Source organism: Neodiprion pinetum, chromosome 5, assembly GCF_021155775.2.
Source record: "Neodiprion pinetum isolate iyNeoPine1 chromosome 5, iyNeoPine1.2, whole genome shotgun sequence".
NCBI lineage: Eukaryota > Metazoa > Arthropoda > Insecta > Hymenoptera > Diprionidae > Neodiprion > Neodiprion pinetum.
The window spans coordinates 29,452,901-29,469,205 of record NC_060236.1 but is presented as its reverse complement, the minus strand read 5'-3'; the positions used below and the strand labels follow the sequence as shown (position 1 = coordinate 29,469,205).

Genomic DNA, 16,305 nt, shown 5'->3' with positions numbered 1-16,305 from the left:
TGATTCGCGCTCTCCTATTTGCGGACTTTCTTTGTTGCGTAATTGCAATGCTGATTGGGTGGACATGTATAATTCCACTTTGCCTTCTTTGCCTCGTCAGTCGTTTGCCTCGTTGTGTAATTAGTGATTGTAAATTTACCATTCTGTTTGTTTATTACTTTTAATTTTCTTCACCATGTAACACCATGTAAAACGTTTTTGTCATTCCTTTTAGTTCTAACGTAAAAGGGTGCTTTACCCGTTGAGCAATAAATAAATAAATAAATAAACCGAGTGCATTTCTCAGATCGTAGCACAGCTGCGGCATTCCATGCAAACTCGACCTGCCGCCAACTCTCGAACTTCACCGATTTTGCTTGAACTTTAATATAGTATTTCGGGGGGCGAAAAAGTAACCCCTGAATTATTTTATATTTTTATTTTTTCTTATTTTCGCATTAATTTATAGCCCAACATCCGTTAGACGGATGAAAAAAATCAGTCACACAAAAATTCTTCGCGATGACGTAAAATGGAAGGAAACATTTTTTGCCGATTTTTTTGGCGCCCCGATGAATTTATTTTTTTTATGTATTTTTTTTTTCCGCACAACAGTTTAAAATACCGATTTTCACGGTGTTTTCACAAAATATCGTCACGAATTCCTTGTGAAAATACGAAACTTCTGAGACCGTGGCAAATATGGAGAGATCTGTGGTTCAGAAGGTGGGTCAAACGTGCCCGAACAAATTCGAGTTAGAAACGAAGCGACCGAAGATCGAATTTCAAGAAATCATAATTACCGTGCGACCGCAGTTTTTGTTATTCTAAATTAGAATGTCGAAATTGAATAGAACGTGACTAGTAAACTTATGGCGCAAGGACTGTAAGGAAAGAAAGATAGATAGATGGATAGAAAGAAAGAAAGAAAGAAAGCAGGAAGAAAGCAAGTAGGAACGAGTGGATTTAGGGAGAAAAAAGTAGAGAAAGAAGGAAGAGAGCGCGCGGAGTAGGCAGCGACGCATAATATATTATGCAGCGGCGTTAAGTGGTCTTTGAGAAGACCACGTCGAGCATCGGGAGGGATGGGGAGGCAAGTCGGGTTAGCCAAGGGTTCTCCCTGATCGTCGGCGTCGACGTATGCGACATACGACGAGAGTATAAGTATAAAGTGACGGGGGGCTGGAGAGAGAGAGGGAGAGGAGGCGCTACGAAGTGGTGCAGAGGAAGAAGGCGACGCGGCGCTAAGTGCGCTCATAGATTACGCGACGAAAAGTATATTGTAACACATAGGCGCGTGCGTGTCTACGTATATACACGCGGAGTTTACTGCAGGGCGTAGGTAGCGCTAAAACCGCTTTAGAAAAGAAGGAGAGAGGGAGAGAGGGAGAGAGAGAGAGAGAAGAAACATACATCACAGGATACACGGTGCGGGATTCACGTAGTTAAACTTCTTCGTCCCTTTCGCAGTTCGTTGCACTCGTACGCGCGTCCACCAGGCTTGATTGCGGATTAGTAAATAAAAAAAAAAAAGAATAAAAAAGTGAAAAGAAATAAATAACGTATACCTGGTACATCGCCGATCAAACCATTTCACTTCGGCGCCTCACTTTTTTTTTTTTTTTTTTTACAGATTATTCTGCGATTCGGTTATATTTTTAAGCAATGAACTTTTATGAATTGATGTATTCAAGAGGAGGACGTATCGGATCTTTTGAATGATAAGGTTCGGAGGACATAATATTGCGAATATGCGGGTTTAGTTACTTTAATTTATTTAAGAATTTATTTAAATTACCGAACAATTATTGCACAGCTGTTTCACTTGGGTAACGCATGCGCGTATTTATTATAGAGTATATAAGTGTTACTGTATCGTTATACGCCATTCTCGAAAGAATTAAACAGGAAACAAAGTAGAAGAATATAACAAGGAGTAAACAAAAGGAATACTAATAATCATGATAATTTAAATTAAATCGACGATCGCGGTTCGGAATAATGATGATTTTTTTTTTACTCCTCAACGCGTAACACAGAGATGGTATGTAATTGAAGAAAGCGCTTTGATGTGAGGGGAGGAAATCTGCAAATGGGAAGAAACTTGAACAAATTATAAGACCGACAATTATGCAGACAATGAGGAGAATTAAGGTGAACTGTAACTTTTGGGACCGATCCTATCACCGACATCGCGCACATAAATGTACATGCATACTCGATGTAGATAGTACATGTAATTTCGGTAAAACGCGTAGCTTCGAAGTCATGAACGTGTAACTACACAAGTTATACATATTTCGGTACCTCGGAGTTTTACGACGCTATTCCATTGCGTCAATTGCACGACATTTCGATTTTAATCGTGAGCTGCGGAAGGTTGGAAACGCCAGAGTAAAGTAGAAAAAAAAAAAAACATGTCACCGCTGTGTAGATCGAAACAAAATTTACCTCGCGAGGAAAGAAATGTGAGAAAAGTTATCTTTAAATACAACAATGAGAATAACGACATAAAAAAATAATTTGTTAAAAATCAAAACAAAATAAAAATACTCTGTGCAATATGTGAAAACAACAATTATTCAAATTATAAATATTCCATGGACAACGTGTCTGTCTTATCTTTCTGAATCGTATGCGAAAAGTAAGAAATAATCAAATAAATATACATGTTTTCATATCAAGTTATACATTATACACATAGATAGAGCTACGTATAATAAATGTGTGTGTGTATGTGTATACGTATATGTATATGTATATGTATATATAGATATATTTATGAATAATAATATATTATATGTGTAGAAAAATAACAAGTTGGAAATATTTAGTTACAATGATAGTGTTATTATCACGATCCGTGCTGTATAGAGTGAATTCCTACCGATTTCATTATCCATCGTCTGTTAAAATTTAATACGCACGCGTTATAATCTGATAACAACTGTTTGTCAGGGTCGCCAACTGTCTCTGGCCTAAAAAGATTTGACAGTTGTCGTTGGCAGTTGTGCTTAATTCACAACTGTATAAATTTTTGAGGTTAGATATAGTTGGTTGCCCTGGGAAACAGCCGCTCTCGGATTGTAGCGCATGCGCGTTAAATTTTAGCGGACAATGGAACGCCTAGTCGTTAAAAATTCACTATGTACATGTATTTTACACCGCTGCACGTAGACCGATTTATACATCCGTTGACAATCGAATTATATGTATTTTACGTAGGTACGATTTCGTTGAACAACAACTATGCAACTATTAGGTATTAATGTGTATTACCGTATATCTATTCTATGCAATAATTATGTTCCGGGCGTTTTAATGCTAATGATGCTGCTGCTGTTGCGGATGGAAAAATCTGACGAGTCAATTAGCGAATAATCGACAGGCTTGATTAAATAACACCAATAATTACCTAGCGTCAAATAATTTACACAATATATTAATATCACGATTGCCGTAACAATTGCATTTTAATTATATTTCAATCTTATATCATTTTAATAAAACGGCCGAGTGAGTCCGCTATGATTCTCACCCGCGGCCCTTTCCTAAACGCGTTTTCTTTACATTCGATAAATAGATGAATAAAGAGGTAAAAAAAAAAAAAAAAACCGATCAAAACGTAATATAATTAATAAAGAGAACACTAGCTTATAGTTAATTAATAATAGGTAAACAGTAAACACATTATAACACGTTTAGTGTTGTACATACATGCAATATTAAGTATGGTAGATAATACTTTTGAACACTTACGAGACACTTGCAGCTCGGTGAAAGTTCCACGGATCAATAGAAAAAGCGGGCAATAACGGTTATTGAAAGATAGATACACGAGTATTTTACAGAGCTTGTATCAAAAAGTTGCTGACAAAGCTGGTATTAAATTTTATTACTTAGGAATTGTTTCTTTCTTGATCATACTTTTTTTTTTTTTTTTTTCTCTACCTACCCACGTTCATTTACCGTATTCTCTTCTAGTTGTTAAATTTCTTTCGGTTTTGTTAACCACGTGGACCGATCACTTCACTTCCGCGTCCGCGAACTTTCATCTTAATTTCCTATCTCCTTAAGTATAAGGTGTATATGTATAGATAAAAAAACATCAAAAGGCCTGCTCAAAAGACACAGCTTTACTTATGTATTAACTATGACTACAGTCTATCTTCGCACGTGTGTATATACCGTGTGTTGGTTATTATTATTACTGTTACTTCAGAGCGGTTGTAGAACGAGAATGAAAACTCAGAAAGAATTACGCGTATTTGGAATTAAACGCGACGGAATATACCAAATTTTTTATCCGCCACGTTAGTCTTTATTTATTGTTTAAATACAAATTTTACTTTGTACATATATGTATTAATATAAAACGTAGAAGAGGTTTCGATGCATTCAAGTTTATTCGGTCGGGAAGGAATTTTTGGTTTATATATTTTTTTTTAAATATCCGCGAAATAATATTTGACTATTGTTGTTTGTTATTCATTAAAAAACCGTTGAAGATATCAAAGTTTACAATTTATTGATTTGTCAATTATCAAGCCATCAGATTAATTTCGTTGCACGAATCGAGGGAATTGGAAACAAAAACCGGATGTGAACGAAACTTCTGAAATAAAAATCTGTATCCATAGTAGTCTGTCAAATTTATAAATATTCAATCGCATTTCACCTGCGATGTTTAAATTTCTCTGATACGATTTTGAAGGTAACTACAACCACCCTGCGAGTAGACTGTAATGTATATAAATACAAGATTTAGCGATCTGGCACATACGGAAAACGAAAGATTGGAAAGAACAAAAAAAAAAAGATTATAATAATGATAACGAGAAGAATAAAAATAATATAGCTGTAAACGAAATTTTCTGCCTGCAATCACGTAAACGTGGAGGAACAAAATAAAACAAACGATAATATAATAATATAAAACGATAATATAACCGAAAATCTAATAAGCGGAACGAAGTAATCTCGGAAGAAATTAATTAAGTCTCCATGTATATACAAACGCGTATATCGTATAATATAGAAACACTACATATGTATATTTAAATAGATAAGTATAATTAATGGTGTGTGTAAATTGTAATGACTTTTAGGAGTGTATATAGTAGTTGTTGGCGGTTGATGATCACGACATATCAGTTCCGTTTGAATGCAAAACTAATATACAACAGTAATAATAATAATAACAAAAATAATAACGGTACGAGAAAAAGAAAATTACAACGGTTCAAAAACGTGAGCGTTGGAAGGAAATGAAAAAGACGGAAAACAAAAACGAAATTTAAGCGAAACAAATTGGTGAGAAGAAAGAAATAAAATAAAATAAATCGAAATTATCAATCACAGCTTATATAAGGATCGTTCATTCGACGTGTTCATTTCGCATCAACAAACGGACCAGAGGATTTTGCTTCCCTTCATCGGAGTTGCGGTATTCTTCAAGTAGCTGTTGGTAAGTTGATGATAAAAAAAAAAAAAAAAGAAAAAATTGAAACAAGGCAAAAGAACAGACATCGTTAATTAATAATAATTAATATGGTAGAAATTTGTCTGGTTTCTTTTTCAAAACATGATAATCTATAATCCCGTTGCAGAAGTTTCGATAATCTGGTACTTGAAGTCTAACGATGTGGATGCATTGTCGGAAAGAGATTGAAATAATTGCGAGTATAATATAATGTATTACCTGGTAGGACAACTCGCATGACAAAACGGCCGTTGCTTCTGGATTGCGTTGGGTAGCTGCCAGTAACGTTGGTAACGTGAACGATGATAATCGTGGATCCCCGTAGAACGGAAATGGCAGGGAGCAGAGCTGCTGCAGAACACTGGACCCGGCAGCACCGGACTGAAGTACAGTCTGTGAGATGGTGTGACGAAAACAAAAGAAACAAAGACAAATAAATGAGACAAAGAAGACACAGAAGAGTAGAATAAGTCCCACGGGCATGAAGACAAAAATCGTGCATCAAGACACAGTGAGAAAAAGTTTATTTCGTTTGTCGTAGTCGGTACGATAATAACGGTGTAAATATATTGTTGGAATTACAAGAAAATGTCATCTCTTTGCCTAAAATTAGTTTAACGAATTATTTTCAGTTAAATAGTACCTTGACATAGATTTATTGCTGCACGAAAATAAAATTATCCCAATGGTAACAAGAAAATGGAGTAACGAACAGATACTAATTTTCACTTCGTGACCAAGAGATGTGATATTTTTTGACTGTAGTAAAAAATATGAAAATTTAGTCAAAGATTGCGTAGTAACCATAACTGGAAGTTAATATCTCTTGGCGGCAAATCGTCGCGACGAGGAACGAGGAGACTCTGCTCAGCATGACGGTTCGGTGGAATATTAATTAGAAGAATAGTTAGAGAAGAACCTATTTCACAAGACGTGGGAACGCATGGAACACACGTACCGTTCTCCCTCCTCATCATCGTCGTCAGGTGTTACGGAAACTGCGGAAAAAAGACGACAACCGGGCGAAACTTCCTTGTACCTGTGCACCAGTTTGAGTCGAAAAGAAAGAAGTGAAAAAGGAATAACATTGACAAACTGACTCGCAGGCACGCACCTGCAACTTGTCTTGACTTTGCGAGGTGCATGCAGGTGAGGACGAGAAGCCGCTATGTTCAAACTCTGCATCCTGTCTAAGCATCGACTCGTACGTCTAGCTGTGGGAACTTGGGAGGATACCCTGTACGTCTTTAAACAATTTTTTTTTTTTTTTAACCTTTCTCAATTCGGTTCGTTTCGTTTCTACGGGAAAATGATCAAAGTACCTACCAAAATCATACAGTTAGTCCTTCACCATCACGTGAAATTTTCCATCGTCCTTTACGTTTGGTGACCTTTGTACGTGAGGAGTACGTTCGTCTGTGTGGTCGCAAGATATGGATTAATCGTTTCTTCTTTTGGCAAAGAGTCAAAGGGAACTTGAAGCGCTTTTCAGGCAAGAAACGCATTCGGTTAAAGGATTCACTCTGCTCGAGAAACAAAGTTTTGGTACTTTGGTTTTTGCACTCATACGGAAACGTGACAAGAAAAATGATCCCAACAGATCGTTGACCGTTCGGCAAATGATTCCGAGACATTTTTTTTTCTTTTCCTCCCCTTCTGAGAAATGGTAAGCAGTACACGTGTATAGGCATACATAATAAAGACCCGGATGAACGATGCAGGACACGGCGGTACGGTGAGCCTATCATTAATTCCCTTGGGATCGTTAAAGTGCAACCCAGCCCAACGTAACTACACGTTCAATCCCATAATTAAATGGCAGTGCATGCGATAATGAGGTGAGTCGAAAAACACGTGCTCTTGTAGAAATAAAAAAAATTCTTTATGGTGCAAATAGTCAACGTTGCATTTTTCTGTGTAGTCTGAAAGACAATGATTCAATGAATGTGTTCCATCTTACAATAGCAATACATGCGCTATCGCATACTATCATTATAAAAAAAAAAAAAACGTTGTATATTAAGTATTTTGTACGAAATTTCAACTGTAGAGACGATTAAATTTTTCTAGCCCTGTATATTGCGATTGCGTGTACAGCAAAATGCATAAATCCCTCAACCTTCCGGCTAGCTTGTTTTCGGTCCGAAACAAAATGCGAGTTCGATTCTACACGAATTATGTGACAATGACTTCCAATCTTTCACGTTGGCTGTGTCGCTAGTCATTGTCACATAATTCGTGTAGAAAGGAAGTCGCATTTTGTTTCGGACCGAAAACAAGTTAGCCGTAAGGTTAGGGCATTTATGCATTTTACGTGTACAGACATAGGCGTGCAGCAACTTCCGGAGGCTCTGCAGCATCAAGTCCTCGGTTCGGTCCATCCTGCCATTGCAGACTCTTCGGCATAGCTCGGCGACGTGCAGAGCATGATGTAAAAAGTAACAGCGTTAAGATTAATGCACCCCGTCAACGATGCACTCAACGCGTTTCTAACTGGCGCCCCATCCGACGTCTCTGCAGCAAGACTTAACGGCGTACGCGTCAACGAGTCATACATGTGTGTATGAGGGACAAGGTATGAGTATAAGTGTAAAACACAACTCTTTCTCTCTCTCTCGAAGGAGAAGGGGAAGAAGAAGGAGAAGAAAGAGAAGTTGAGAACGGCGAATGTAGGTACGCTTACGTATAAATATATCTTTACTACTTTTGCTCTCTTCCATCGATGCAAGATGGCTGTTATAGCGCGGAGAGAAATCTCGACTGAGTGTGTTGTGTCTAACGGATCCTTCACTACCCGACTCTATCCCATCTCTCTCAGCCTCCTTTCTCAAATCATCCTCTCATCTTCCTTCATCTGCACCGTTTTCCACTTCTCGGTAGAAAAATTATACCTCAAAGATTCTCATTTTTCTCCATCGTCCCGCGCCACGCCGGCTTATACAGGAAATTTCATAAACTCATTTAATTCCTCGAAGCAGACCGTCTCGAAATTTTCATCATTTTACGAGACTTTGGAAAGTGTTTGAAATAAGTACAGAAAAAACTTCAAGTTCAGAAAATCTGCTGTACCTACGCAACATTGCCCGGTTAGTGTTCGAAATTTGAAAAACGCGGACGATGCAGCGTTGCGGTGAATAATTGCACGTAGGTTATACAGTGAATTTTGTTTTTATTAATTAACCAACTCCCGTGGGTTTTCGGGCTCGAAGCCTCCTTAACGCATCGAGCTTAGCATCGGAGCTTTGCATATAGACGAGATTTTTCATATAAAGACAAACAATGAGTGCAGAGCCGGCTGTATACATTCTCATCTGTTTACATACACTACAGACATCCCTCGGTTCCTCATGTATACGGAACACGCGTAAAGAACAAAGAATTGAACAGAGTGCTAACGAGAGAACAAGGTATAGAATGAGCGGTGAACATGTTTCGTGGTAAAAGATACAACCTAATATAAGCGCGTAATCGAACACTTCCTTTTAAAAAAATACCCTCAAAACGGTCATTTTAGTGGTGGCTTTTAACTGAGGTAACAGACTAACGAGGGTGTTTGATGGTACTTTGAGTCCAACGCAGCATCGAGCACTCGAGCTAACCGATCGATATGATTTTCTCCATTTACAGCTGCAACCCTATGATAGACGGGTTAGTTTTTAGCTGGCGCCTGAACGGTATCTTAACGAGTCTGACTGACTGACTGACTGACTGCAACTGGTTGCAAAGCACAGCACCGTCGGTAGGGATATAAAAATCCTACAGGTCAGAGAATCGACCTGTGTTGGTATAATAGACGCAGGTAGCAGCTCCCTTGATAAGAAAAAATACCTGCGCCTCTTAGACGACCTCGCAATCTAACTATGGAATTTGAAACGCGCGGCCTTCCAAATCATTCCCATCGTTCAGTTAGTTGGCCAACTCATTTTTCAGAGATTTCAAGACCACTCGGATAAACTACTCTTAAACAACTTGCTGGGATTTTGTGCAAATATACAGAATGATTGTCTAACGACCGAACGGTCCGTCGAATGCTACAACGTGATGCGCATGCGCTGAAATTCGAGAGCAGATGTTTGTCAGGGCAACCAACCGTCATAAATTCAGATGACAATTCGCCGCGATGTACGTAACCTGAAAAATTTCAACAGTTCTCGGTGTCGAACACAACTGCCAGCGACAACTGTGAAAATTTTTGAGGTTACGTTCATGACGGTTGGTCACCCTGGCAAACACGTACTCTAGGATTTTAGCGCATGCGCATTACGTTGCAGCATACGGTGGACCATTCAGCCGTTAGATAATCACTCTGTACAATACGTCGCTAGTTATATCACTTTATCTATCGTGTGATCCAACGTGTCAGTGATATTAGATCACATGTACTTTAGTTCCATTTTTTTTTTTTTTTTTATGATACATGGATGATTACTGCGGAGTTAAAAACAGCGATGGTCGAAGTACTATAGGAGAACATGTTATCACATACACAATTACAAGAGTACCTGACTCTAAAGGTTGACCGGAATTTCCAATGTCAACATTTCGACATCATTTATCTCGGAACGAACTACCGTCAAAACCACGTTCAGCAGAAACATGCGACACTGGACTCTTTTAGTCTGGGACACACGCGAGCGATAATTGGGGCAGAATAAAGGAGGGAATTGGATAGATCTGTTACACAGACTCACCTGGTTCTCCCGGTTGTTGACGGTGAAGTATCCAAGGACGGAGAAAAGCTCGGACAGTATCAGCCTACTGTCGGCATCCTGTTTCTCAGCAGTGTGTGACTCCCGAGACATTCGTCCAATCAGATGACTGGCGATCAGACGAAATTGTAGACTAGTTGCTTCGGCGCCGAGGAATTCCTGCGTTGTTAGACACAGTGATGATACACAGGAAATTGGACGTGAAATAAATAAAAATTACAACCATTAATAAAATATTCTCTTTTCGCCATCCGAATGGTTCGCAGCCCGATTCCGCACCTCTGCATCTATCACGACTATCGCCGGTAACCGCAACGCGAATCGAGTCGGCTTTGTCTCGCGTGGGAAAGCAAAGAGAATTGATAATAAGCCCTCAGTTAGTTTTTCGCCAAATGCTCGGTCTAGGGCTCTCCTGGGCAAAGAGGGATAATCGAGTGATCTCCCGTGGGGCTTTGCGGGGTGCGGAGAGAGAAAAATAAGGAGCGCCGGGTCTCCTGTGGGGGCAGTAGCTGCAGCACCGAGACCGGCGAAGAGGGCGGGATTCAATTCGCGGTTTGATCACCGCATGGACGCGGCGGGGGTTACCCTGGGGGAGTTGCTCGACAGTCGAGACTGGCAGCAGGACCATAACCACCACCCGCCGAGTGATATCTCTATCATTTGATACGCCTAATGGGAGACCGCCGAGCAAACCCCAGAGCCACATCAAGTAAGTAACCGAGCAACCAAGTAACGCGATACTCGGCCTCCGTGCGCAACCTGTGCAACCCTAAAACCGGAGGTCAATACACCGGGTACCGTATTTCAAACCTGTTGTCATCGGTGACTATCATCCCGACAACGGCTGATGCGCTGAAAAAAGGTCAATTCCATCAAGTGATCCGTATCGTTTTTCGTTGATGGCCACATAGTAGGACACATTTTCGTGTCATTTCATTCGCGACCGAAATATAAAACTTATCGCGAATCGTCACACAGAAATTGATGTAGATTAGCTGTTTTTTCTGCTAAGGATGACCATACTGTAACTGTTTTATTCAGGGGGAAGCTGTTTCCCCCAGTGAGGAATCAAAAATTCCGTGTCTCTTCTCGGTTTTCTTTGCATTTCTCGATCAAGGATCCGCGACTTTAATTCGCCCAGCAATCATGTTCCGGCACGTTCTACATGAAAGGCCAGATCCTGCCACATTGAAATATCCAAACTCCCGATGATCCCTAGAAACATGGTACCACAAAAGGTACACCATGAAATCGACGTGGACTAACCTGCATCTTGGCTAAATCCATCTCAGCAAAATGTTTGAGAAGAGTGAGAGCCCGAAGTGCAAGATTCCTCGCTGGTGTTGACAGTGTGGTTTGGTTTGGGGTGGGTGAAGAGCTCTTCTGAGGACTGTGTCCAGGCAGTACAAGGGCGGCGTACAGAACTCCTACTGCTCCCGCCCCTTCAGTCGCCGCAAGACTTCCTAGGAGGTGATTACGGGCGGAGGTTTGTTCCCCGGGTCCGCCGCCCTCAGCACCCTGAGCATTGTGCTCCTGACCCGAACAACGACTCAGGTGATAGCAAATCCTGGAGAGAAGCTCGAAGGAGGCAACCATCAACGGCGCCTCGTAGTCCTGATCCTGGAAGGCGTCGGTCTCGATCAACGAACGACTCTGACGTGACACTCGTTCGACTAGACCACCGGCCACTAAATATCTGAAACAGATAAAGGAGAAGAGGGGTTTTGGTTAGGTTACGCTGATGATCAGACACTACGGTTTACTGAATCGGATAGGTATTGAGCAAAGAGTGCGAAGGTTTTAACTTTGGTGTTGGCGGTTTCATGAACTTGGAACACTTGGGGTGATGAATGACTGTTCGCGCTGTGCGCTAAGAACTAAAACTGTCTATCACGTGTAGATTGGAAGATAGGTGAAGTTGACAATTGGGGTACAAGATACGTTCGTAAAGGGGGAGAAATCAACTTTCGTATAATTATTGCGACGTTATTCATGATTTCGTTGTTACTCAACCAAAATCCTGGACTGGCCGTAATCCGAGAAGAATATGTGATAAATCTGTAGCTCATGAATCTGTCGAAGCTTGAATAATACGAGTAAGAAATAGTTAAAAAAGGCAAGCGGAATCCGGACGTAAGAGGATTATAACATCAGTGGGTAATTCTGTGTAGAAGGAGGGGTGTAGCGTTGAGTACACTTTGCTGTGCTGTGCTGGGCAGCGTTGTTGCATAACATACACAACTGCAGAGTGAGTGGGTAGTGAATTTCTGCCTTGTTTCCTCATCGCTGGGCGTACAAACACCACTGCACTGCACATCGCGTTGGGCCTCGTCCCTCAATCCCAGATTTCCTACACAAGGTATGGGGATGAAGGGAGAAGAGCGAACGATGCTGGCCTGTCAGTGCGTATTATCGAACCCCCATGCACCCGAGTCTCCTCACCGTTTCAACCCCCGACCAAAAAGACTTTCTATCTCCGTCTCTCGTTTTTGACTGCTCTTTCTCCGGCTATCCAGAGCCAGTTGCGCAAATGGGCTCAAAGTACGTCCATACGATGTCGCAGAGGGTGCGGAGTGTCAGAGTGTTTCTTTCTCTCGGAATCCCAATTTTTCCCATTTAAATTATACGTGAACAGTACTGTTATTATTTTTTCAAGTCGTTACCACCGAGCCAAATTTTTTAGAATTTTTAATTCTAAACAAAAGTACCAGTTCAAAGATTAAACTGGACTGAAAATGTATGTTGAAATGTCATTTCAGCGTCTGAACTATCAACGTTGCAACAAAAACTTGAATCAGCAATTTAATTCTCGATAAAAATACCTGGAATCGGTATAATTATAGAGTGATATCTATAGTTTCAACTGTTCAAATTTCAGTTTTTAAAACCCAAGAAAATTACAGTCTCATAGGTGTTTAAACTTTACTCTATGAAATTTTTTCGCACATGCACACACAGAGAATAGGCGATGGAAAAAATTGGGATCCGCAAGCCTTCGGCGTTCTGCCCCCAGTGTTGGTGGAGGAGGCCAACTGTCGCGTCTAATCATAACTAGCTACGAGTAAACGTGAATACGTACTGGCGTGTATAGTTTAACCCTCGACGTTGCGCCATGAAGCCACGTACATAGGTATACGTCTTGTATGCTGTTCGGTATATCTATACGTATACGGGAACAATTCGGCACCCTTCTCGGGATCGCGTTGCTGCAACGTTAATAGAAAAGTTCTGTCGCGTGCCAGTTTTTCTTTCAACCCTTTTAGCCCGGCGTGCATGCTCTCTAACAGCCGTTTCTCGATTTCACCCCCGTCCATCTATCCATCCATCCATCCATCCATCCATATCCATCCGCCAGTCCGGAATCTCGAGTATCGCACCGTATTTTACTCGACGTTTTTTACCTATCGTTAATAAATTTTTCTTCGCTTCTGAACTCGCTCCAACTTTTCCATGTTATGTGGGTGGTGGTGGTGGGTCGGTAGTATTATAGGACATACATAACATACCCTACACTCTACCGCTTTCAGGCTAAAAGGTCTGAGGACGTAAAATTCGCCATTAACGGTTCCCCCGAAACTCTTACTCGCCCCATCATTTTCCATTTATTTTTACTTCCAACTTCTGTCGTTTAATGACAAATTTCTAACTTTTCTCTAGCATATGCTGCTCGAGTCTTTTTTCCGTTTCTTTTTCATGTCGTCTCCAAATTTTGTACAAACTTTATACAGTATAATAGTGAGAATTGAAAGCTTCACACGTGGAAATTAAATTACACGAAACGGGCTGATATAAACTATAATAAATTGACGACGTACATATAGTGTAAGTGCAATCGTGCAGTAAACTACGTATGCAATTATAATACGTTACTACAATTCGTATATCCGTGGGTCTTAAGTAAATACGTAATAACAGGTATAATAAATAGATATAAGCACGTGTGAGAGCACTCCGGGTGTAATAACTTGGATTAAATAAATTCGTTAATAGAATGCACCGCGTCGATCCAAAGAGCTTACGCCTGTTTGAATCATACCCATTGCGATGGAAGCAGCGGCAGCAGGAGCAGCAGCAGCTAACCTACTAGAAGATTAGCAATTTCCCTCCGCCCCGAAACTTCTCCCCGTATAACAACATGAATATTTAATATCGTTCCGAGAGGGTGACTCGAGAGGGGGGGAAAAAATACACGGAGCACATATAAATACCAATATACAGGAATTCGAAATACGATCGCGTGGAAGAATTTGAACATTACGTTTGCAAGCTCATGTGACATATAAATTGTAATAAATCATTCCCGATTAGAATTGTACGTAAACTGTATCAACCATCAACTTTTACAAACAAAAAAAAAAAAAAAGACAAAAATTAACGGAGTCAACAGTCACTTGGTGATGATTTGACGAAAAACGAGATTTCTTATCATCAATGGACTTACATGACATATGTTTTTTTTCCAGCAAAATCGCATCGCAGTGATACAGTTCCAAATCGATCATCATTCTATCTTTGATCGTTATTTGTGTCAAATTATTTGTAAAAGAAACTTCTTACACGTATTGGTAAATTTAAATTTCCCAAAAACGTATCGATCCCTCCGAAGTTAGGCTGTCCGAAAAATGAAAAAAAAAAAAAAAGAACGGTACCAATATCTCATCAGGCCATCTCAACTCGATCGCAAAGGTAAAAGATCACCAAAATCAAAAGAAATACCATCAGGCCTGAATCTTCGACTGTACCGTTGTTTAGAAGAAAAAACAAAACATCATCAACATTTTTTCACGGTCCCATTAATTATCGTTTTCATCGTTTCTGTACTCTCCAACTTCGCAATCCGATTGATGGTGTATTCCGAGGATTGCGTAAAGAAAGTGAAAGGGAGAAAAAAAAAGGAGGAGTCGGGGCAGGCAAAGATATGCACCCCTGTAACACTGGAGAGAGAGAGAGAGACTAGGTACTATGAAATAATCATATGGTTAGCTAATGGCTGACGCGGGGTAGTGATTGCCAGTCCGGGCGTGCACCGAGTCCCTTCCATCCTCCCCTCGCCTCGTCCCTTCATCCTTCTTCCCTTACTACGTGACGGGGGATGATAAATAAATTCAATGTATTTGCGGGAGTCCCTCTCCCCTCTCCCTCTCGCCATTCCCCGTAAACATTCAATGATAGATCGCAATCTCGAGCCGATGATGCCTGTAGCGCCCGATTCGAACGTGCGTGAAGATCGCCTCGTTGATTTCAATCCTGCGGGGTTGGTGTGACAGGTTGTAATTTCACGATACCAATTGTCCGACGATTTTACACCACCAATCGCTTATCATGCGGTATCGCTATTGCTCCGTGGAAATATATGTATATATGGGGGAATTCCATTGCGAACCCGATCAAACTTTTTTGTTTAAAATTTTTTCTGCGATTCTCCCAACTCTGAGACAGTGCCGTGATTTTTTTTAAACAGATATTTTATTCAACTGCTCAATTATTTATGAATGTTTCGAGTGATTTTTAAAAGGACCTTTTTTTTTACCATTTACGAAAAATTCTCAAAAACTGTATTTTCTATTCCGAACATTTCAAGACCGGGCACACGATCGACCTTTTTCGCATTTTCTGTGCGAATTTATTTTATCTTTCTAGGGTAAGAAGAGGAATGGCCGATTTTCGGTCAATCCGACAGGTGGTGAGACGAGATTAAGGGGGTATTCTAGTGTAGAAATTTGAAAAAATCGATTTTTTTTTTTTTATATTTTCAAAGCTTAACCTTTCAAGAATGTGTCCTTAAAAGGACAAGTCAAAATTTCAATTATTTTCAGAGATATAGCTATTTTAGTGACACGTCTTCAATACTGGCTCGGCTGGAACGAATTTTACTCGAAACTTTAAACGCGTTTTTCTCAAAACTACATTTTTCAAAACGGTTGACATGATTTCTCAAGTTCTATTGAACCGATTTACTTGAAATTTAGTGAGAATCTTCTCAATACATGTCTCTATCGCACGAACTATTATTATAACGAAATAATAATTTTTACTATTTTTAAAAAATTCAGAAACGTCCAAAAAAGTCAAAAAAAACGTATTATTTTTTCGGACAGCCGTAATTTGGCAAAAAAAAATTTTTTTTCGACTTTT

At 40.0% G+C, this 16,305-nt stretch overlaps 1 protein-coding gene across 2 annotated transcripts in view; it reads right to left on the bottom strand.

Moving 5' to 3' along the window:
* Nucleotides 1-1,750: 1,750 nt before the first annotated feature.
* Nucleotides 1,751-16,305, bottom strand: part of ssp3 (short spindle 3) — a 40,229-nt gene continuing 25,674 nt past the window's right edge. For both annotated transcript variants that reach the window (XM_046629345.2, XM_046629346.2), the window contains exons 12-15: nt 11,437-11,866; nt 10,153-10,329; nt 5,681-5,854; nt 1,751-5,440 (exon numbers count right to left, since the gene is read on the bottom strand). In XM_046629345.2, coding sequence (XP_046485301.1) covers nt 5,357-5,440; nt 5,681-5,854; nt 10,153-10,329; nt 11,437-11,866 — 865 coding nt within the window. In that variant the 3' untranslated portion in view covers nt 1,751-5,356. The remainder of the gene's footprint in view (nt 5,441-5,680; nt 5,855-10,152; nt 10,330-11,436; nt 11,867-16,305) is intronic.